At 39.0% G+C, this 24,095-nt stretch overlaps 1 protein-coding gene across 26 annotated transcripts in view; it reads left to right on the top strand.

Moving 5' to 3' along the window:
- Positions 1-24,095, top strand: part of FOXP1 (forkhead box P1) — a 631,073-nt gene that overhangs the window by 593,805 nt on the left and 13,173 nt on the right. For 21 of the 26 annotated variants that reach the window (XM_050781345.1, XM_050781342.1, XM_050781328.1 and 18 more), the window contains 6 exons: positions 4,460-4,543; positions 14,449-14,650; positions 14,756-14,835; positions 15,431-15,532; positions 19,771-19,892; positions 21,640-21,709. In XM_050781345.1, the coding sequence (XP_050637302.1) occupies positions 4,460-4,543; positions 14,449-14,650; positions 14,756-14,835; positions 15,431-15,532; positions 19,771-19,892; positions 21,640-21,709 (660 nt within the window). Of the gene's footprint in view, positions 1-4,459; positions 4,544-14,448; positions 14,651-14,755; positions 14,836-15,430; positions 15,533-19,770; positions 19,893-20,266; positions 20,437-21,639; positions 21,710-24,095 lie in introns of all 26 variants that reach the window. The other 5 variants (XM_050781346.1, XM_050781326.1, XM_050781344.1 and 2 more) reach the window with 2 other exon arrangements.

Genomic DNA, 24,095 nt, shown 5'->3' with positions numbered 1-24,095 from the left:
AAAGTTTTTCACTGGTACTAAGTTCTGAAGCCATAGTTGGACAAGGTGGGTCAGAAATAACTGGTAAATGCTCAGTTTGGTAGAGTAATTTGAGTTCTGCTCCTTCTTGTCACTGCTTTTTCTCCCCCTTGTTTTTCTTCTTTTCATCCTATGTACTTTAGAGACCTTTAGAGATCCAGTGTTACTGGATATGCTCTGCCCAAATCGGGTTAATCTCTTTGGATCATCATTGTATACAAAACTCCTGAGGAAACGTATACAGCCACTGTTGAAGGCCTTCTCAATCCATGGCAGAGAGTAGTGTCTCCCATTTAACTTCATTATACTTGGACACTTGGGGTCCTTATTTAAAAATACCTACTTCCAGGTCTCACCGTTGGAGTGTTGGCTCCAGCATGTTTAGGTGGAGACCCCAGTCGGTTAACTTGGAGATCATCATTGTGTGGGATAATCTGAACTCATCCATTCATTTAGGTGCCTCTTAAAACTCCATGTGCCCCCCTTCCATGGAGATTCTTTGAAAAGACACTTACTTTTCATAATTTAAAATCCCGTCTAACTCTGGGAGCAGTAGTTCAGCATGAGAGCAGGGAGGTTAGGTAGACGATGACGTATGATTTGAGTTATTGTCCCAGGTGATTCTTAGAATCACACTAGTGTGGGAAACTCAGACTAAGCATCATATAACTGGGACCCTAGTCTTATTTCTGCCCTTTCCCAGTTCCCTGACCTCAGATATGTTTACCTTGAAAACCTCAGTTTCCCCAGTTACAAAACAGAATAGGACTAAGGGACTTAAAATAGCCACAGTAGCCTTACCTCTGTTAAATCAAAGGAGTGTCTTGGCCCTTTCTTCTCATCTGTCCTCAAGAAGTCTAGCATTTTTACACATACAAAGCCCTTCATTTATTTCAGCAGAGTTTTGTTTCTCACGAGTAAGAACTGCCAAATTGGCCTTAAAATGATTAGTCCTCCTGACAACATAGAAAATGGTGATGTTAAATGAACCCCAAACCATGTCCCCTTTTCTCTGTTAAAATAATGAGTTTAATCTTAGTTTGTATCTTTCAGGATGTTGAATGGAACTCCTAGCCTTTGGCAGTTATCAGTGGCTCGGGTGCAATACACAAATTCTGATCTTTCACAGCCCAGACTATCTCAAACCTAATTTGAGGCCATGGCTAATAGAAGAGCAGATGACCTATTTCAGCCAAAGGGTAGAAAAATATTTGCCCAAGATGAGGGGAAGCTACAGTAAGAACCTGAGACAAATTGATAAGAAGTGGGTTTCATCTTTCCTTCGCTTTCTGTTCCATTCTTTAAACGATCAAAATTATTTCTCTTCCCAGTTAGCCCAGCTGCAAACTCCATTGAACCCCTGTTAAGCAGATCGAGATTTCAAACATAGCCAGGACAAGTCTAGATACACTGGATGGATTTCACTTTTATTTTTTAAAAAAATTAGGAAATCGTTGAGCATTCATGAAGCACTCGTCATTTTGCTAAGCTTGTTATGTGCAAGAACTCTTCTGATCTTCAGAACATCCCTTCAGAGTTCAGAGATGATCATTCCATATTTAGAAGGAGAAACTAGGTAATTAAAAAGATTACATAATGTGTTGAGTCACTGAGCCAGGATTTGAACACAGCACAGCGTGATTGTTTTGTCCACATCCTTAACCGTTTTCACCCTGTTGTAGTTCTACCAAACGGCTGAACAAACGCAATAGATTAAAATGACCCCTGCACAAACAGCTCCCTCTAATGTTTAGGCCATTGTTGTTCCCTTTATGCTAGATACTCATTCCGTACCCACTGGGGAAGTTTTTTAGAGAGTAATTCTCTTCTGATATTTCAACACAAATTTTCTTTTTAATTTGTCAACCAAATTTTAATGGGCCTTTGGATTGAATGTCTCAACCTCCTTTTCTTTGCTTTTCATGGAATTCATAGTTTAAGAGGAAATGCTGGAATATACTTGCTAATGTTAAATGTTTGTATCCTCATATTTTAATAATGAAAGGATGCCGTGAAAATTGATGGGGATGGTGAGCCCGTGGGATGATGGCATAAAAACTAATAAAGAATGTAAAAGCTTTTGGAAGGAGCAGTTAGTATTACAAATGCAAGACAGACATTGTAGACAGGATGTGGTTTCAATAGGTGTGAATGTTTAGCCTTTTTGCCTAAAAAAAAAGAAAAACTGAATTTGGCGGGTTTCTGTAATTGTTAAAACAGTTTGTGTTAGAGCTATAATTGATTTAAAATCTTAAACTCATTCAAGAATATGATACTACACATTAGTTTGCACTAACCGAACAAAACCAAAAAGTTAGATTTTTGCCTTTTTATGTAACCTTGTCCATCTTTTAAAAAAGCAGAACTAGGGTGGTACAATTGAGGTTCCTGGATAACTCTCAGAATTGGTGATGAATTCTAAGCAGTGTGCTCATGGAAAAATATGAAAATGTTTCCGATGGCAGTTACCTCCAGGGTTTATGAAAGTGGCCGTGTATACAAATTCTAGGTATGTGTTTGCAATGTAGTGTTGCTACCTTTGGCTGACCAGTAAAAGATCAGCTTGGTAGACCTTTGGACAGAAATATGGAGGAGATGTTTCCTTTAAATGCTCGGGATTTGGATTTTCCTTGTACCACGCTTAGTCTTTATAATTGCTACATCAACACTGTTTACCCCCAAATTAAGTCACAGTTAATATTCAGCAGACTTCAGTAAATATCACCTCCTACCCTTTAATTTGTATTGTTCAGCATGACAGACTACTTCTTGTTTTTAAGAAAAATACAGTTGATTTCTGCCCTTTGATAACTTTAAATTCCTTCTGCCCTTTGATAACTTTAAAAGAAAACATTTCTTAAAAAGTCTGAATATTTGACATCAAAAAGCTTAGGATACTTACATTAAAAAAATTAATAATAATGGCAGAAAAATAGCATTCCCAACATTTTAATTGTTCTAAGCCTCTTTGGAAAACTAAATTCCTTTAGCATTATGTGTTCAGAGAATCTTTTAGTTTGGCTGTTCAATAACTTACTAAAGAACAGAGGAGGAATAACATCAAGTGGCTCCTAATATGGTATCATTTTCATTTCCTGTTTGTTGAAAGATAAATGCTAACACTGTACGGCCTTTTTTTTTTTTTTTCTTTCTTTCTCTCTTAATTTATTCCTCCCTGAACCACAAGGGAATAAAAAGAAAAAAAAAAAAAAATCAAATGTGATATGGCTTGAGACTGAGTCATCCAGTAGGGATAAGCTGAAAGCTTTTTCCTTTCTCCCTTTTGTGCTCTTTCCCTTTTCCCTGTCTTTCCACAATCCCCAACCCCCGTCCCCCTTCTTCCTTAGAAAATAACTGTATTTAAATAGATAAGATGTATTTGTTTTTTTATTTGGGAATAATTTTAGACTTTAAAAAACTGTTGATTTTTAAAGGATTTAAGGTTAATTATGTGACAGAACTAATGAGTCCCTCCTTAATTCTAAGGCATTATTTTGGACAAATGATCTCCCAAAGTATTGAAATTAAACTGTATTCTCTCCTTCTCCTCTCTCTCTCTCTCATATTAATCTCTTCTCCATTTTCCCTAAATGCCACAGCTGTTCTCTTAACTATCCCTTTATCTTTAGGGGATATATTTCCCACTTCCTTTACAGAAGTAATCGTTATGTGTCCCCTATGCCCAAATGTCTTGAACTATTGAAAATATCGAGTTAAAGCAGTCCAAGCAAAGCATAAAGGATGTAGCTTCCAATAAGCCGTATTTCAGTGCCTACTGTGTATATCCAATTAGAAACTTGTGTGACTTCAGAAGATCGTTTTTTATGGAATAAGGACACTTAAATTATTAAGATGAGACTAGCACATAGCAGGTACTCAAATCTTGAGTAAATGAATGAGCAAGCTTATTCTACGCTCATTTGAAAATGGGAACCTGTCATCCCTTGGAGCCTGCTCCTGGCCTGCTAATATCACTTGCCAGCACTGTCTTAATCTATGCCTACCTGTTAAGAAAGATGAAGCTAATTTTGCATAAATGTATCCATCTGTCTAGGAGTTTTTCCACAACCACAACAGATGAATTTATGGGTTTTAGCTACCTAGCTCATTTCCCTTGGCTTTTCTCAGGAATAAGGTTGGTTAATAGGCATGATTCACATTTGTCTTTTAGCTGTCTGTGTTCCATGGGACTGCGTGGTGCCAGCAGGTCTAGAACTTCCCAGTTAAAGTCTAATGCATCTAGTGTTGAGAAATCGCACACCAGCACCTCCGGTTACTTAGAGTTTGGCAGTGGTCATGTAGCTTTCAGAAACAAGCAATGAAAATGATTTTATCACGTGCTATGGTGCCATAGCGTAATTTGTAATATGTATCATTTTTGGTGTTAAAAGAGTCATGCATCTTTATTCAGAGAAATAACAAAGCATTTTCTTCCCACCAGCTTGCGAAAGACAAAGAGCGCCTGCAAGCCATGATGACCCACCTGCATGTGAAGTCTACAGAACCCAAAGCCGCCCCTCAGCCCGTAAGTACTGATCCCCACCAAGGGGGAAAAAAAAAAAAAAAAAAAAAAGTGCAGTATTCCTTTTCTACTTCCCCACCCCAAACATAGGAAGGAGGGACCAGCCTACTTTGGTAGAGCTTTGAGTTTTGAAGGCCTTAGATTCATGTGACTGCTTCTGGTTACCCTTTATGATGAAGGTCGTATGCTAGGCATTTGGGGAGATACAGGATGATTCAGACATGGTCCTTGCCCATAAGACCCAAGCACCCAGCTCTTCTTTAAGGGCAGAATGATTGGTGCCCAGGCAAGGTACTGAAATACATTATGAGAGCTCCTTGGAAAAAGAAAATCTTTCTGAATGGTAGGAACACAGAGAAGACAGCTAAACCATGACAGCAAAGGAAAGGGCATTTCAGCTCAGGTAAGCTGAGAGACAGTGGTGTTTAGGAAAAAGAGCAGGGACTAGTCCAGTCTAACTCTAACATAGAGGAAAGACATAGGAAACCTACTGTTGGAATAGTCAGAGGCTAAATTATGGAGAGGCTCTAGTGGTTACTAAGGAGTTTGAAATGAAAATTATTCCTTCACAGTTAGGAAACCAAACACAGTACACTGAAATTACATTTAATTTGTAAGAATCTCCTCTTTCTTGCCTTGTTCCCTTTTACTGGACCTTGAAGGGTGTCATCCCAGCACAGGCTGTTAATATCGAAGCAGAAGGATCGTGTTTGAACCTAAAACTTTGTCTTGGACCTCCTTCCTTGTAATAAATCGATCTCTTTAATGGTCGTATTTCTCTTACATTTCTAAAATTCTCCTAGTAGCTTTAACTGATTATTCAAAATGGAGACAGTGCTTTGCTTCTTGATTTTAAGATTTGTAAAATTTAAAGGTACACTGCCTTTATTTGATTTTGCTTGGAGTCACTGTGTGAAAATTAATTGAGCGTTGACAATCTATAGTTAGTACCAGCAATTTTAATCAATATGCAATGATGCAGCGTAATGGCAAAGTATTGGTTTATCTGTTTTGACTGATTTTTTTCTATAAATAAAGCAAACATACACCCATATATGTATGATTTATGGTGATAGAAATAAAACGGAGTCAGACTATTAACCCAGCAAATATGGTAGCCTGCCAAGATGCAGTTGGCAGGCAAAATTAATGTCTGAAACAGAACACATTACTGAGATATAGGACATAAAATCATTAAACACTTCGTGCATCCATTTTTACTAGGAAGGAGTCCTTAGTTTCCGTGTATTTTACAGTAAATGGCTGTAGGACTGGATGTGTAGGCTACCAAAAAGAAAGGAAAAAAAGAACCAACTCATTCAGTGTTGTGGCATCAGTAGTCAACTGTGCTGTTTCTAACAGCCCCTCCTTCTAAGGAGGATATTGGAAAGATCTTGAACCCAGCTAAGCAAATTGGTGAGCCTCTGAGACGACTTGGCTGAAGTTATCTCGAAGAAGTGTAGCTGACTGCACAGGGCATTCACTGCCTTGGAACTTTCTGAAAGTCTTAAGATGGCTTTAATGAAATGGTTTTCCCAGATTGAAGGGTTCGAGTCTTTGCACCTAGCAACAAGAATGAGATTATCTCTAGCTTCTTCCACGGATCAAAAACAGTGATAGGATAATGGTTGGATCCGGCACTGTAGGCGTGGATCTTGGGGCTCCTTGGGAAGAGGAAGGTTACAATTAAAGGAACTACAAAACCCCGTAGGGCGCTTGGCGAGTGACTGGGCTGGGTGTTGGCAGAGAGCACCATGTATGGAAGCCCCCGTGGGCCACAAAAGGACCACTGGATTCTTCATGTAGGACCAGTGTTAAGCAGCCGGTAAACAGGGAAGAGCATGGGGGGGAAGTGAACAGGGATGGAAGGTTTGTCTTGATTAGTATTAAAAAAAGTGTTTTACATTCTAGAAAATTATAACTTTGAAGGGGACCTCCTACTAAATTTATTTTTAACTGCTCTATTGAAAATTCTCTACCACTAGTCAACATTATCTCTTAGTAGCTCAGCACAGTATTTCTTTATTAAAAGAAATAGGCACGAATATTTTTGACTGAAAAATTAATAGCTTTTGAATTCATACACAGCAGGTTTTCTTTTGCAAAGAAGTCCAATATCGCTGCACAGCACTTCTATAACCATTTATTTAGAGTCCAAGTCAAACCTTTGACAGCTAGAGCAGCGCTACAAGCCAATATAAAGAACTCCAAGATGTAAACCAACAATAGGCCGTCTGTGTGAGGTTTGCCATTGTCAAATACATAGATTGTTTGGATTAGTTTATGTAAATGTACTGTTGTATTACCCTTTGAAAAAAAAAAGATCACATTTGTGTATGAAAAGTGGTTCCCTTCACAGGCAGCATTATAAATTCCTTATCCTTTAACTTACATGTAAGAAGTAAAAATTGGTGCCTGACAAGCAGATATTGTGTGACACTCTGTTGTCGGAGTGAACCTGCCTTCTTTTCATTTATTGGAAAATAGAAAATTTTATTACAGATACCATCTTATAAATCAGGAATTATTAAAATATGTATAGGTGAGGCATTGGGAAATTAATTATAAAAGGTAGACGTGTAATGTTTTGCATAAATTTTCACTTCTTTGCCAAAAGGAAAAAAAAAAAGGGCGCACACATACAGCAAACCCTTGATGCTTTCAACTTTAAGGGCCCAGAGCTAGCTGGTGACTAATTCTCACGTGCAAAATATTCTCTGCAGTCTGTAATTAATTTATTCCACCCTAAATAATAGAATGCATGATGTTTGTTTGAATGAGTATCCTTCTAGAATCTTTGATTTGAAACAAGCAGTCACCAGGATTCAAATCTAACCATAGATGGGGACTTTGATGTTACAACCTTGCCAGTAAGTTCATGAAGCTTTTTCTTTTTTCCATTTCTGTGTAAAAGAAACCTCGTGTTTATTTTAAAATTCTTAGTCACTAAGTGATAGAATGCTTTGCTGTAAATGTTGCTTTTTCACTAAATGCCATTTGGGTGTTAAGTGTCATTTGCTGTATCCAATCATCCAACCAGTCCTCATTTCTTTGCATCAAAGAAACTGCTAAAATGTTCTTAGATTGTTTTTACATCCGCTCATAGACGCATTTTCTGGATCCTATTGTGGGACTCATCAGATTTGAATAGTTAGAGGATACGCTCATCTCGGGAAAGTGCCCAAGTTTTTAGACATGGATCTGAGGAAGAAAGCTTATGGGTGAACTGGGACAGGAGCTCAGGGGCTTCCCATCCCTCAGACTCCTTCGACAGCCTTTCTTCTTGCTTGCTGTCATGTCTCTTTAAACCTAAGTAAAACCTTCCTTTCACAACAAAACCAAAGACTTAAGGTGCAAGTTGGTTATGGAAAGGGAATTCCTACATTTGAAATCAAACTATTCCATCAGCAAATAGGTCTTGAGTATGTGACATACTGAACAGAGTAGTCAGTCGCATGAGCGAGGCCCATCCCTGCCATGGAGGTGTTTGGAGCCTGGTAAAAGAAATAACAAATAACTATATACATACTCACACAGTCTCACTTTCCGTGAATTGCACTACCTGTAAGTAGAACAGCTGACCCAGAATGGTAAAGTCGGGGGAGACTTCTGGTAGAAATGATGTCTAAGCTGAAACCTAAAAGATGAGCAGGAAGAAATGGTAAGAGGTCAGCCTCGTGAACCTTTTCCTTAGGTTAAGAGTGGGTGCACAAATCGGTCCCTCTGATTGGTGAGGATCAGTGTAGAGGAAGGAAAGGAATAACCAACATCAGTTACGACAAGCTTTTCAAAGTTTTAATTTTATTAAGACTGAACACTGCATGGACGTATGTAGTATGTGTAAGTTGACCAGAGCAGCCCTAAGTTCTAGCTATCAGGTAGAGCAGAAAAGCAGCTCTTATATTTAGAATGGCCACATTTCTTGTTATTTAAGTTTTAAAAGATTCTATTCTTTTCTATGGAAAGAGAAGCAAAAAACAACAGTAAACTGCCCTAATGAAAATGATTGATATTCTTTTGTTCCAAACTCAGTAAACATTCTCAAAGTAAACACCCAGATGTATTGCTTGGAGGTTAATTTCTCTATGCTTACTCTGTGGAGAATTTGCCAGGATACTTCATTTGGGGGAGGGAGTGAAAAACTAAGAGGACAAAACAAAACAACAAAAAGAAACATGTCTGTGGTATGATGACTTTATTAAATTGCTACGGATTTCTTAAAAAGACTTTTCACTCTCTGTCATTATGTCAGGAAAACACTGTAAATCGTATTTTATAATACTGAGTACATGAGAGGTACGCTTTGCTTTAGGGTATTCCTGCACATCAGAGAACAACTTCTGCTTCTGGAGAAACCACATTCTTTTAGATTTGGTGGGCACGTAATTATAGTGTAGGTGGTATATCCTTCTTGACGAAAATCTTATAAAGCACTTACAGGAACTTGGATATTTGGAATGAAATACAGTATTAGATTTTCATTTTTACAGATTTTCTTTTCCCCTAACCATAGCCATTAGGACTGTTTTGAAAGAGTTTTTAGCTGCTATAAAAACAGAGTGCCCCCCCCACCGAAAAAAAAAAAAGGGTCTTTTAACTCTTCAAGGATCATTTGGGCTGCCTGAGTCCTTGCTTTAGAGTTGGAGAAATAATATTAAACAGTCATAAAAAGGGATTCTTAGGCACAACACACAAAAGCTGTTTTATATACTGTTTTTCATTAAGTGCCCCCCCCCCCACCTTTCAACTAGAATGTTTTTGTTTTTGCTTTTAGTATCCCTGCCAATACCACCACCTTCTAAGTCATTACCTTCGACGAGCACGCGTCTCTAAAACAGGGCCAGGCTGAGATGGTAAAGGAAAGGAAAGCAAAGGCTTGTAACAAAGGCCTTCAGCTGCCACCCACTGTCCTGCCCTCCACACGGCCTGGTAACGTCCCTCCAGCCTCAGAAAGGCCGTCTCTGAACTCAGTGATTCATGCCCAGAAATGACACCGCCATGCAGTTAAAGCAGGACTTGAGCTGGCTCAGGCCAGTAAAACCAAGAGCAGAAAAACAAGTTCTGTGAGCCTGAAAGTCCCTACTACGCAGTTGTGTCCCTTGGTGTTTGGGTTTCAGGTTTGTCTTTTGTTCTCAGAATCTGTTTTCATGTGAGGCAAGAGCACAAACAAAAATAAAAATGAGTTCTTATGGGAATACTTACAAGTCTGTTTCTGTCAGGGGTTTACATCAGCGGTTTATTTTGTTAATGTGAGTGACTCATCATCTTTAAACAGGAGGGGAGATTACTGTTAAAAACTAAAGATTAATTTAAAAAAAAAAAAAAAAAAAGGACTAAGCAGAATAGTGGGTAGCTGACCAAGTTTGAATAGTTTCGATGGCTAAAAGAAAAGCTGATGCCTGAGAGTACAAATAAATTTAAAAAATAAAACCCTACAGCAATTTTAAATGACATAAGAATTTAACTTTTGGCCAGAGTTTCAAAGAGATTATCTTTGCTGAAATCATCACATGATGGAAACTTGCCATGTAGAACATATCAGAGTTACTGACTCTTCTAAACATAGCAACTTCTTTTAAATAGAAAATGAACACAATAAGAAAAATAGGCTTTCCATCAGGAAAAGAAACCCTCCCAGTCCATTCCCTTCCTGCTCCATGCCCCAGAAAAAATTATCTTTTAAAACCTTAACTGCAATCAGAAACACAAAGCACATATGCTTTCATTTCTAATTGATGATTACATTAAGATTTAATAGTTTACAATTAAGATGAATATTTCAAGATTACAGCAAAATCCCACACCATTCCCCATTTGCTCTTCTGTTCTAAGTCTGTAATTAATTTTTTTGGGGGGGCACACTTTTTTCAAAGAGGCCTTAATTAAAAGAGCAGGTTTGGTTTGAACACAGAGCCTGTTTTGAATCTTTCTTCTCCATTCTCTCTATCTCAACCTTCCCTTTCGAAGATGGTTTCTCCTCAAGACAAGCATGTGATCATCAAACAGAAGTTTAAAAGTTAAGAAACTTCTATACCAGTTGACAAGGTTGACATTTCATTAACTTGTTGGTTCAGTCTTCAAGTGATTTTGTGTGGCAAAGCACCCTGTGTTTGGAGCGTACAGCTTTTTCTTCCTTCCCTCACAGTCTACAGTCATGTTTAATTTGGAATCTGGGCTCCTTTGGCAAATTAGCAATTAGAACAATTTTGTGGGAATATGTATATGTGTCATTAGTTTTCCTGCAAATTAATAGCAAGGGCAGAGGTCAGGCAGAAATTTTCCACTTGACTGCAGCTCCTCTATTGAGACTTGGCACTTGGTTTTGGAATGGCCACAGCTGCTCTCAGCCACCCTCTTCCTCTAGGAACTGTCTTTTAATTAGTTTACCTCATAGCCATCATTACAAATATTACTGCCTCCCCTCCTCGAAATAAAATTACTGTTTCTACAAAATATTCCAGTGACATCTTGCACCACTGCACATTGATGGTGGGGTCAGTCGAATGCAGCATTTAATCATTAGATCACCTCCATCCGCGTCTCCTAATTAGAGTCCTTACAATACATTTTTATCTGGTAATTAGCTGAGATTGGCTGCTTCCTCTGTGGCTTATTAGAGACAGCCCAGCAGTGGGTGTGAATCACGGTGTCATTTGTCAAGCCTGGTAAGCCCCCTCTCTGCTCTCTTCTGGCTCAATGTTTATTCCCACTTGCTAATGTTCAAAAGCCTCCGGAAAATTCTACCTTCATCTCTTCCTTTGTGGATTGTGCTAACTTGGAGGGATTTTATTTTTCGCTGTTGACTTTTTTTTGGTAGAGAGAGTCCTACTGGTGAGATCTTGGTGGAAGCTACAAGACTCACATCCTTTTGGCATTTGATGACATTTTACTGTGGGATTTGTCTATTCTTCTTAGCTGTGAACACCCAAAAAGATGGGCTTGCACTCACTGAATGAGTTTTGATTTCTGACAATGAAACTGGAACTCAGTTAACTTGGTGATCTTCCTCCCAAAACTGGAAGGGAGCATGCATGCAGGACATTTGTGTTTGTAATTTTCATTGCATCTTTAAGAAGGCCACAGTGTTTAGGGAAAAGTTCTTAAACTGAAAAGAGAAGCCAAGAAGTATAGTCAGTCCTCAGAACTGCTTTGTGGTTACTGTGTACCTTTGCCCTTTGACATATGTGTTCGATGGTAAGCCCTTCAAGGGCAGCAGTTAACTGTTTTATTCCTGTTTTTGTCATTGTAGGACTAACTGCCTTATATTTGCTCAGTTACATGTGTTGAATGTCATGCATAAGCAGGGATAAAATGCTCTGCACGGAATCTTTTCCAAAAATGAGCATACAGAAAAATGAAACTGGTTAGTGTTCATTTTTCCCATTAACTAGGCATAAGATGATTATACAAAGGATCTAGAATCGTACAAGTGTGTGGTTTGACTTCGGGTCTGGGTTGGGAATATGGGCAAATTATTTAATCTTTCCAAGCCTCAGTTTGCTTATCTGTGAAGTATGAGTAATAACATCTCAGATATTAGTGGTGGTATGAGAATTAAAGAAGACCACACAATGGCAGGTGGTTTAAAACATGATTTTTACAAATGTTACCCATGACTTTCCAAAGTGCTCTGAGATTCTTAGGCTTAGCAGCATCTGAATTATAAAAGCTGTATATTTATGAGCGTTCGCCTTTCATGCACTAATTTCCTTGACCCTTTGCTTGGGCTGATGCTTATACGTACTGTTCCTGTACTTGGTCAGTGATTAAGGCCGGAGGTGAAGAAGAGGTCAGCCCCAACTCTTCCCCCCTTGGCTTCTCAGCTCTGCCCCATCCTGCGGCTGCTACTGTGAACTGTTCACACTTAGTTTGCAAATGTGTGTCAGAAAGCCTGGTTTCCAGCACTATAGAGAAAAAGCCACTCATGGCATCTGCTCAGCTTGCTGGGGCATTTGTAAGGGCAGTGCCATCTCCATAGCTTGATCTTCACGGGCATTGTCTGTTGCTCACCGAGTCAACATTCTATGCTGAAAATAAAAAGGAAAGCACAACTCAAAGCTCACAACATTCCGTTTCCAGCGCCATGTTTACATTTTTCCATTAGTATTTCTTCATGATATTTGATCTTTCCTTTCTTCAGATTCATTGCTTTTTTATGAAACTCTCCTTAAACATATTAGAGAAGATTCTCATGGCCCCTCTTTTGTTTTTTTTTTTAACTGAGTATGAGTAAAGGTCGAGTCTTCCCAACATATTGGAACTCTCTTTTAATAAGTTCTTTGATTACGATCTCAGAGGAATCTCATTTTTAATACCTTTCACAAATACTGCCTTGTACTTAAGACTGACTGTAGCATGGTGAATCAGACTTGATGAAACAGACTTACTATGGTAAGTGATTTGAAATCTGGTTTGAGAAAATGTTACCAAGTAAGCCTACTTTGCTGAAGTTTCTTGGATTTTAGGCTGGGTCTGTGTATCTGAGATAGCATATAAACAGTTATACATAGAAAACAACCAAATTCTTCAGCATTGCCAGACATAAAATAATATTTCTGTTCCAACAAATTTTGGGAAAGGGTTATCCCTTTTAGTATTTGTAAGAACAGTACTTTAAGGTGAAGGTAAGAAAGATAAATTGAAACAGTGCTCATTACTTTTTTTTTTCTTTTTTTTTTTTTGGAGATAGAGTCTTACTCTGTCACCCAGGCTGGAATGCAGTGGTGTGATCTCAGCTCACTGCAACCTGTGCCTCCCGGGCTCAAGCTATCCTCCCACCTCAGCCTCCTAGGTATCTGGGACTACAGGCATGTGCCACCACACGTGGTTAATTTGTGTGTGTGTTTTAATAGAGACAGAGTTTCACCATGTTGTCCAGGCTGGTTTCAAACTCCTGGACTCAAGACATCCTCCCGCCTCAGCCTCCCAAGGTGCTGGGATTACAGGTGTGAGCCACCGTGCCCAGCCTATTTTCTTCTCTTCTACTTCAAATAATATTCATTTCCTAACTTGAAGCAGATTATTTCCCATTTTATAGAACATTCAAAACTTGAAGGAAAAAAAATCAAAAACCTCAGTTCCAGATCTCCCATATTCTATAAAAGAATGTCACAATAAAAAAAAATATTAACAGATCCCAAGCCTGTATTTGATAGATTTAATGAAGATTACTCATAATGCTTTTAAGGTTTATTTTCTGCCAACTGATTGATAAGAAACAAATGACAGCTTGTGGGGGTCAGGTCCATTTGTTTAATATGAGTAATAGGCCACACATATTTGCAGGAGCTCTCGTCATCCACAAAGCTGCACAATGGAGCTCAGTAGGCTCTTCCTGGACTGTCCAGTATGGTAGCTACGAGCCACATGGGGCTCATTCCATTTAAATTTATTAAAGTTTAATTTTAATAAAAAGCAAGTAAAAACAGCTCTTGGGTTGTGCTAACATATTGCAGAAAGTTCTGCTAGACACTTCAGAGCTACACCAGCGTATCCCAACTGGTGTCACCTAAAATACTCAGCTTCACTGGCATTGCTAAGGACTTCTGTCCCTCTTTGAGGTTGACAAGGCCTGACAGGCCATTAAAGCCCGTAGGTGAGACATCACCATGAAAGAAATGTCTTGACTCAGACTGTCTCAAACTCACCCGGGTAGGTAACCCCCTTTTGAGCCTGTAAACACCCATGTAACAGCCTTTGGAAAAGAGACCGCTGCCAGAGATACCTTGCACTGCATCCTAAGTGAATTCATGCAGGACTTACCTTGTGTTTCGGTTCATGACAAACATATCTACTTAGAGGAAGAGCGCTGCCCACGCATCCTCTGTGTTACTCCCGCTGGATGTGGTGCCTGGGTTTCTCTGGTTTTCTGAAGGTCTCCTAAGACGTTGTTTTTTTTTTTCTCACAGTTGAATCTGGTATCAAGTGTCACTCTCTCCAAGTCCGCGTCAGAGGCTTCTCCACAGAGCTTACCTCATACTCCAACGACCCCAACCGCCCCCCTGACTCCCGTCACCCAAGGCCCCTCCGTCATCACCACCACCAGCATGCACACGGTGGGACCCATCCGCAGGCGGTACTCAGACAAATACAACGTGCCCATTTCGTCAGGTAGATACTCCACGTTGTGCCTCATGTAGAGTTGTCATCTGCAATTCTTGTAGACCAGCCCCTTTTTAAAAAGCGATAATTAATAGGACAATGATTCTTATTCAGCAGATATTGCGCAGAACCAAGAATTTTATAAGAACGCAGAAGTTAGACCACCATTTACATATGCATCTTTAATTAGGCAGGTAAGTAAATAACACAGTATATGAAATTCTATCAGAAGGTATATGTGCATATGGATATATAGATGAAGTAGATTTAAAACCGCTTAGTATGCAAGCATGCTGAAACCTTTTCTATAAGGTTTTTTAAAACTGCAATATATAACATAATTGCTTTTGATTAAGTATTACAATACGATGTGATTATTAGGAAATTCATTTCACACAACAGTGAAAATGAGCCTGTTTAAAGATGGCAAGTCAATTATCACAAGCTACAGTAATCTCTGATCCCTAGAATTAATCTGAGCTCTAAATAATTACTGAGCTTTAATCAGCTAGTGAAATGTTTTGCATTTCTCTTTGATTCTGCTTTATGAATGACTAATAAATTAATATTTCTGTACGGAAACAGAAATAAAAACTCAAAACAATTAGATAATTCCATTTTGAATTTTGCTATTGAACTGTTAAATACAACCATTAATCTTAGATCATTTTGTGAAACCTTTCTCAGGATTGAGCTCTGAATCAGAGTGATTTTATATTTTCAACAAACTGTAGCGACGACTCTGCTGATTTGGTCATAAATTATCTTCTGTTACATTTTGCTTCACAGGCCATTCTCGAATCTCCAGAAAAGCAGCTAACACTAAATGAAATCTATAACTGGTTCACACGAATGTTTGCTTACTTCCGGCGCAACGCGGCCACGTGGAAGGTAAGCTTTCTCAGGCCTCTTTATTCTTGGATCTTGACGTTCATAGAACAGTTTGTTGTTGATAAAATGCGGTTGTGCTATAAGGAAGCTACATTTATATTGTTTTAATACTCTTAAAGTGTCCAATCTCTAGGTGTATTTGATTGGGAAAATAGTGTCATTGTGGTTGAACTGCTCTGATGGAAGACTCTCATTATACCGACATCACAGTGTGGAGGGGCCAGCCAGTAAAATGATCTCCCTCTGGTTGGAATATGTAGAGAAAAGGAGATAACACCGTCACCCAGAAGTGGAGGTTGCCATATTACTTGCACAAACCTCATTCCGTTAGGTATTCAACCACAGCCAATATTTGCAGAGATGTATCTCCAGAGATGGAACCTAGAGAAATGACCAAACTTGACACAGCCCTCAATGGTTGGATAAAGAGCTCATTAACCCAATTAGTAGAGAAAGCTGTGCACAAGTACTAGCACTGTTTGTAGGAGTTATTAATGGAGAACACAATGTATTATTAAGGGGTTTTTGTTTTTAAGAGATTTAAAACCGTTTAGTATGCAAGCATGCTGAAACCTTTTCTATAAGGTTTTTTAAAACTGCAATAGCCAGGCACAGTGGCTCATGCCTATAATCCCAGCACTTTGGGAGGCTGAGGCAAGAGGCTCACTTGAGCCCAGGAGTTTGAGACCAGCCTGGGCAACATAGCAAGACCCTGTCTCTAAAAAAAAAATTAAATAAATTAGCCAGGCATGGTGGCATGCACCTGTGGTCACAGCTACTCCAGAGGCAGACGTGGGAGGATTGCTTGAAGCAAGGAAGTTGAGGCTGCAGTGAGCCCTGTTCATGCCACTGCACTCCAGCCTGGGCAACAGAGCAAGACCCTGTCTCAAAAAAAAAAAAAAAAAAAAAAAAAAAGGGAGATTGTCCCTCATAGATACACTAAGGAAGAAAAGTAGATTTAGAACTTCATTATAATGCTATTTGCTATAAAAACAAGTCAAATTCCGTAGCTCTTTATTGGATGCTCCCAGCAGCGCTTGGAGTCATATATGGCTTACCACATTCCCAGGTCAGCAGCTAGTTCAAAGATTCCACTGGTATTTATTCCCTTATATTAGATTGAGCCCTCACACATGTTTGGGCTTTCCCATTTTCGGTTTCTTGGTGACTAATACTCTTGCTTATAGAAGGGGACAGGTACACTCTGTCATTTGTATTTTTGCCTTTTTTTACTACCTGGAATTCTTGTAATCCTTGAAATCCAAAACATTTAGAGATATGTGATAACAAACATTTGAGGATATGCCATTAATCTAATTATGATAGGGGTGTGTTATAGGATGCAAGGAAAACTTCCTTTGCTTGAAATAAATGCCTTCCTTGCTAATTCCTTAATTTTAAACTGGAGAAAAACCAAAGCAAAAACCAGAAAAATACATTTCCTCTGTTAAGTTCCTGATAAATTAGCATTTTAAAAGAAAACGAATATAAACCATAGAATTAATTCATCAACTTTACAGAGCTGTGAATATCTATTGTGGCCCAAATTATCCTTTCATTTCCATTAAGACACATGGGCACCGAAGAGAACCTATGTTCAGAATCTTCCCCTCTTTGCTTCAGCCTGCCTTGGGAGATAAAATATAAAAGGATCTTTAGCCATGAATGCTTTTAAAAATTTAGGAAGTTGAAGCATGAGGCAGACATTTTCTTCAGATTGCCTTTTATAAATAGAAATGATGAAATTTAAAAATAATTACCAGTTGTGAATATAATATTTAAGCTTAGATCTTCAGATTGAACTTTTTCATTTTGCAAACTGCAGGAAAAAGTGTCATTAATATAAACAACCTTAGATGAAGTACTTAATGACTCACAAATACGTATAATTTTCTCTACGTGTCCTTGTTTGTACCATGATCTTAGACAAAAGATGAAATGCCCAGTTAAAGTTATGGCTGAAAAGAGCTTACACATCTTTTTTTTGAAAACTCTTGACTTCTCGTCGCTTTCTGCTTAGATGTGCAGTTTTGGAAAACAGAACTGAAGTTTTGGCTTTGTGTCTTTACTCACACGGTTATATTGCTCAACCTGATCTACAGAAATTATTTTGTCAAGAGTAGCTTTAAGACCTTTCAGTTCTGTACATTTTGATACTTATTTTAAAGCATGAGGCAGTGATTAGGATTAGTAGCAGTGTTGACTTCTTTTCAAGTTATGTCTCCTAAATGTATAATGCCTTGTCTGGATTTTTAAAGGAAATTGGCTTTGTTCATTTATTTATACCACCTCAATTTTTTTCCAGTAAATAACAGTAGACCTTCTATCATGTGCCTTTGGGCAATATATTTTTTTAAATTACAGGCTCCTGCCTGTAATCCCAGCACTGTGGGAGGCTGGAGGATCCATTTGAGCCCAGGAGTTCCAGATCAGCCTGGGCAACATAGCAAGACCCCATCTCTACAAAAAAAAAAAAATTAAAAATTAGCTGGGTGTGGTGACACTTGTCTCTAGTCCCAACTACTCAGGAGGCTAAGGCAGGAGGCTCGCTTGAGCCCAGGAATACAAGGCTTCAGTGAGCCATAATTGAACCACTGCACTCCATAATTGAACCACTGCATTCCAGTCAGACAAGAGAGCAAGACCTAGCCTCAATAAAAGAAAAAACAAAAAAAACTGCTTAGACTCCAGTTTATATGCAAAGAAAATTGTCCTATCAAGTATATGACATGCCAAATGTTTTCAGTTTAGAGATTTTTATTTTTAAGCAAATCCATCCAATTTTTTTGAATCAGGAGTGTCCTTTGATAGTCCCCTGGGTATCTTGAACCTACCTCAATTATGCTGACATTACTCAAAAACTCTTCGGGAATTTATCCTGTGAATTCTCCTTTCAAGCAATTCATCACACCATGCATTAAAACTTGTCTCATTATCTTCTAAATATTCCATATCCAAAAAGAAAAATTATTATGTAGCTTGAATCCTCACAGCCACCAATTGTGATTGTCCAAAAACTGAAGCGCCTCTCAGAGTATCAAGATTCACCACCATTAAGGATAATTCAGGAAGGAAATACTCCGGTGGCAGAATGCGGAGGGGTGCAAAATGCTTGTGCAATAGCAGTGTTGCTGGAATTGAGTGAGGACTTTACCCAGTGTGAGGTATATATCAACTTCTTAAGCCCCAATTGAGTCATCTACTATTGAGTCATCTCCTTATCCTGAATAAAAAGAAAAATTTAAGTAAATGACCTGAATCTCTTTAGAATATCTTCATGTCCAGAATTGAGTCTGGATCCGTAAGTTTAACCAGGCAGGACTAAAGAAACGAAGCCTTGCTTTTTAACTGTACCCAGTAAGGGTGGGGGATTCTTCTGAAACCCAGAGGAAAGATGGGATGTTAAAAGCTCTTCACCCTTGAGTTGAGATCCTCCTTTTTGATAAATTGTTGATGTTAAGGGTCTCAGCTTAGGAATGGCCAGAAAGGACTTTTAACCATAAACAAGATGTGTCTGTAGAAACCATCAACTGTAGAAATACAGTCATTTTGCCATTGAGTGTTTCACTCATATTCCTTTGGCATTTACTCAGTTAAAATACTTGCCCATAGTTAGGGCCAACTCTCATGTTCTGGAAGGTAAGACATAACATGATGATAGATACTGATCTCTTCTGGGGTCCATTCACCTCCCTAATCCTTTGACTACACAGGCACTACTCTCAGCGGTAAAATCCAGTTTAGAATTCTTCATAAGATCTCTGGAAGTTTTAAAAGCCAGAAACCATCAAGAACAAAACAGTATTTAGCAATATTAACCAAGTGTTCCTCTTTCATGGTTTGAAAAAAATACCCCCTTTTTTAAATGGGAGGTAGGTGGGCTTAAAAAGGGCAGTTTTATGCTTTGCATGTGTTCTTGTTTTGAAGTCACAGTAACATTTTCAGATTTGTACTCTGGAACCTATTTTGGGCTTGTATGCATATTAAAAAATATTTCTTCTGGTTAGTTATTACCAGAGACTAGACAAAAATGCCAAAGTACAATTAATTTAAAATTTTGGTTTATTTTTGCTCTTGGAAAAGACATCCTCAACCATGAGAAGGTCCTCCACGGGGGTGGCAGCTACAGCTCTTGGGGATGGTTTTACAAATGTGGACTGTTAGGCTGAATTTACTGCTGTTTTTGGAGTCTTTTCTTATAGAAAATGTAAATGTTCTCTCTTTTATACTTGCTGCAGAATGCAGTGCGTCATAATCTTAGTCTTCACAAGTGTTTTGTGCGAGTAGAAAACGTTAAAGGGGCAGTATGGACAGTGGATGAAGTAGAATTCCAAAAACGAAGGCCACAAAAGATCAGTGGGTACGTCCACCATGTTTGAACTTCTTAGCCTAGCTTGGATTGTGCTAACAAGTATAACGTAGAGGCTTTGGCTGCTAGATGGTGTTAGACCAAAGAACTGGTTTCACGTTGTCTCAGTTAAGGGAAGCAAAAAAGCATTTCATCCCTCCTGTTTTGTATACCCACCAGTCCCCCTGCCCTGCTTGCTGGTCTTTGTTGCATCACATGCTAGTAGCTTTTAGGTGGCAATGCATATTAACCCTCACAAACCATTTGCTTATGCTTATTGCATTTTATTTTCTTTTTCCTGTTCCCTGTATTGGATGTCTGTTCCGCCCCCAACCCCGTCTCCTTTTGTTGCCACTCCATCTCCTTTGCTGCTGCTCCTATCCCAGGGTGCCATTCGCACCAACCTCTCACTGCATAAGTGCTTTATCAGAGTAGAGGATGAGTTTGGGTCCTTTTGGACAGTTGATGATGAAGAGTTTAAACGTGGCCGCCATATTCAACGAGGCCGTCCTCGCAAATACTGCCCCGATGAAAACTTTGACGAGCTTGTCGCACAGTAAGAGCCTTTACTTGCTTTTGTTTTTTTTTTCTGCTGTTGCTTTGGCTTTGCATGGTTGACTCATCCCATGTAGTTTTGCATTTCACCAATAGCAGTGCCACAGCTTTCTGCAACGAAACTAAATTGTGTGATTTGTACATGTATTGCTCTCGTTTCTCTTTGGAACACCAGTGCCTTGAATAATGCTTTTTTGACGTCTTTAATGCAAATATTCATTGTATTTTGATTCAGCAGCTTACGGGGACCCTAAAACTAAATACTTGTGTTTAACCCATAATCCCCCTCTCCCCCCGCCCCAAGTAAAAAGAGAATTTTTGGTTAGAGTTAAAACGTGTGTGTACTATTGGGGTAGATTTCCTGTTTGTTCACTCACTATAAGAATATAAATGTAATGAAGTGAATGATTAAAATGTTCCAAGCATAGGAAAGAAATAGGTCTTATTGTGTATACTTACTTTAAAGGCCACTGATAAATGTAGGTAATTGCCTATTGGGAGGCACCCTTTTCCCTCAGTATGCCCTGTATAATTTTTGAATATTTTTATCCTTACGAGGTTAGAGATTTTTCTGACAACAGTATGTTGGTTTCATTTGGTCCGTGAATGGAGATGGCAGCAAATATTCTCAGGCCCTTCCAGATTTGCCCAAGACATCCCCATATTTAGTAACAACCCTCCCCTGGCATACCCTACTCTCCATCACCTGTTGGCAATAAACGTGCCTTGTAGATGTTCCTTAAAAGCTTTCCTGCCATCCCTCTAGCAGTCACTGTAGAGTTCAAATCTTGAAGATGATTAGGAGCCAAGATTCTCTCTGCTCACGCCCAGGAGCCCCTGCTGTGAGCTCACTGCCTTCCCCAGCACGACCTCCTAGGCTGTTGCCTTCCTGTTGGAGTCTGGAGTCAGGCTAACTCCTAAAAATCTGCAGAGAGGTCTCTGGAGGAAGGACCCAAGCGTGTTACTACCTAAGCCAGAATTTTACACCTAGTTTCCTTGAATAGCGAAGTCAAACCCCAGAGGTGTGCACACACACACCCGCCCTACAAATCAGTGACGGGGAGAAGGCCTGACTTTTCTTGGGTTTTGTTAGTGGGGTAAATTGCTGATTTGGAAGGACACCAGCAAGCTTAAAACAGAACTTAGCTAGGAACTCAGGAGTCGACTGTGTTTAACTTTGAGTTTTTATCTTTTTCTTATACAGTAACCCTTCCCTTATTAAAAACATGCAGAGCAGCCACGCCTACTGCACACCTCTCAATGCAGCTTTACAGGTAAGATTAATGGCCATCCCGAATATGCAGCAGAGGCACAGGTCTCCCCTACTCATTTCAAAATATATTAGCCTTGCTCTAATTAGATATTAAATTTTAATTCCGTTAAACTTTTTTCTTAAGTGCACAAAGCATCGCACTCCCTGGAGGCAAACACATCGGGCTGCTTCAGCATTAGCGGGATGCTTAGCATTTTGAATATTGTGGCAAAAAAATTAAAAGTTCACTTATTAATATTTATCAGCAGTATCATAATTTCCATCCTCTTATTTCAGAATTTCACTTGAGGCAAAAATACCACAAGTGTAATTACTCTAGCACAGCTATTAATGTGCTGGATGATAGGCCACTGCGTCACATGACCTTCCATTGTTCACGGGTTTAAAGAGAAAGCAGGGCTTTGTATTTCTTCTTCTTCTTTTAAAGTCGACTTTAGCATCTTCGCTTTTGTCTGGGGTGGGGAGGATCTGGGATCTGGTTCACTTGATACAAGTAAACCGTGTCTGTTTAAACAACAGAGGTGTCTAAGAAGACTCTTTAGTTTGCCTGGAGATTGTTCAAGATTACATAACAATCATACGGGGTATTTATTTCCTTCTGACAAACCAAGTACTTGTTACATCACCAGTGGTACCAGGAGATGAAGACGTGGGTTTTGAGCAGTAGCGAAATTACCACCCAAAAAGGAGCTACCTGAGGCAGCCCAGCTTCTAGCAAACTTTTTACTTATTGCACAGTTGAGTTCTTAAATGAAGGCTACTCCAGTATCATTTCATTAAAGTACCTGGGTATGGTACTCAGGTCCCCCCTCAAGAGTTCATAAGTAAGCAGTATCCTTTTGGCCAGTGGTCCTGGTTTTTTCGCCTACCCAGACTGTTCTAGAAGACAGGCCAAGAGAATCTTGATAGCTTTTAAATGGCATATTCTATAGATAAATATGACAATTGTCATCCAATACCATTGCAGTCCTCTGTAGCATACGTTCTCAACGGGGGCTATCTCACCCCCAGATTGGTTCTGAGATACTACAATGTCTTGTGTCCTTCCAAAGGACCATAATACATGAGCAAATACGAACATTCCTTGGGGTGAGGGTACAAAGAGAGAAACAAAAGTCTAAAAAGGGACAATAATGAAAAAAACAGTTGAGACCTTTAGCATGATGGGAACAGGATGAGGAAGGAGGACATAGCGACAGGAGCCCCGGGCCTTGCTCTGCATTAAACGGATGTTTCTTGAGCACGACTCTGTACCCTACAGGCCCAGAAGAGTGTTAAGGCTCCTGGGAATTGATGATAGGCCATTTACCCAGTGTCAGTTTAGAGGCAGATTCACTGGCCTTAGCATTTCAGTAATTATATTTATTTATTTTTAGCCTGAACCAGATTTAATAGGAGAAACTACTTTCCGCGTTTCTTTTAATTACTTGTAGTTTACACAGTAACTTTAGAAGAGTAAATGAAAGCATGCTTCGATGCCGCCACTGTAAATACCATTCATTAGTAACTTATTTTCCCTGGAGTCTTCTGAAGTGTGAATTTAAAGGCTGCTCTATCTGGAATAGTATTAAGATTACAAGCACATTTTATATTCATGAGCCGGAAAGGCAAAAAAAAAAAAAGTGATCCTCCATCCTCTGAATTCTCTTAACTATGTGACTAATTTCAATTAGTATGCTTTGTCATTACAGAACTGTTCAGGTTTCATCTCTGAACATTTGTTTTTGGCATCTTCTTCAGTAGCCCAAAACTGTCCTGCCGTTTTCCAAGAACACTTTCTGTCCATAATGAGGCAAGGGGAATAAATTGATACAAATTCATGATTTGAGAAGTGGATTGTTTCCCTCTCTTTCACGAGTTTGGATCCCTGATCAGTAGACAGACACATAAGACAACTTTCTACTGTGCAAATTAAATAAAGATTCTGCCAGCAGGCCTTCCTTTCCATTACCGCCTATTTCCATTTTTCAAGACAAGTAAAAATAATAGTGGAACAATATCTTCAAAAAAAATTACTAGAGCAACATAATGCATGATATACAATATATAAAATAGGACAGCAGAATCCACTACAGAAATAAAACATGGGACTTGGGACAGATTGCATTATGCTCTGAAAAGTGAAGTAACTAAGGGTAACCGTAAAGCTTCGTATTTATAGACTGCCTTTCCCCTGAGGATCTCAGAGTGGTTAATGTTCCAGGAGCGAGGGTGCTTATGGACTTCTGCACCATTACTTAAGCAACTTCATTTTTTGGCAGAGGTGCCAGCTTGATATGAAACCACATGCTGTGCAAGGACCATTTCTATAATTAAGTCCATTTTCGTAACACACCTGCTTCTAAGTGGACATCAACTACCAAAAAAAAAAAAAAAAAAAAACTTCG

The sequence above is a fragment of the Macaca thibetana genome, chromosome 2 (genome assembly GCF_024542745.1).
Source record: "Macaca thibetana thibetana isolate TM-01 chromosome 2, ASM2454274v1, whole genome shotgun sequence".
NCBI lineage: Eukaryota > Metazoa > Chordata > Mammalia > Primates > Cercopithecidae > Macaca > Macaca thibetana.
This window is presented reverse-complemented; position numbering and strand designations above follow the sequence as displayed.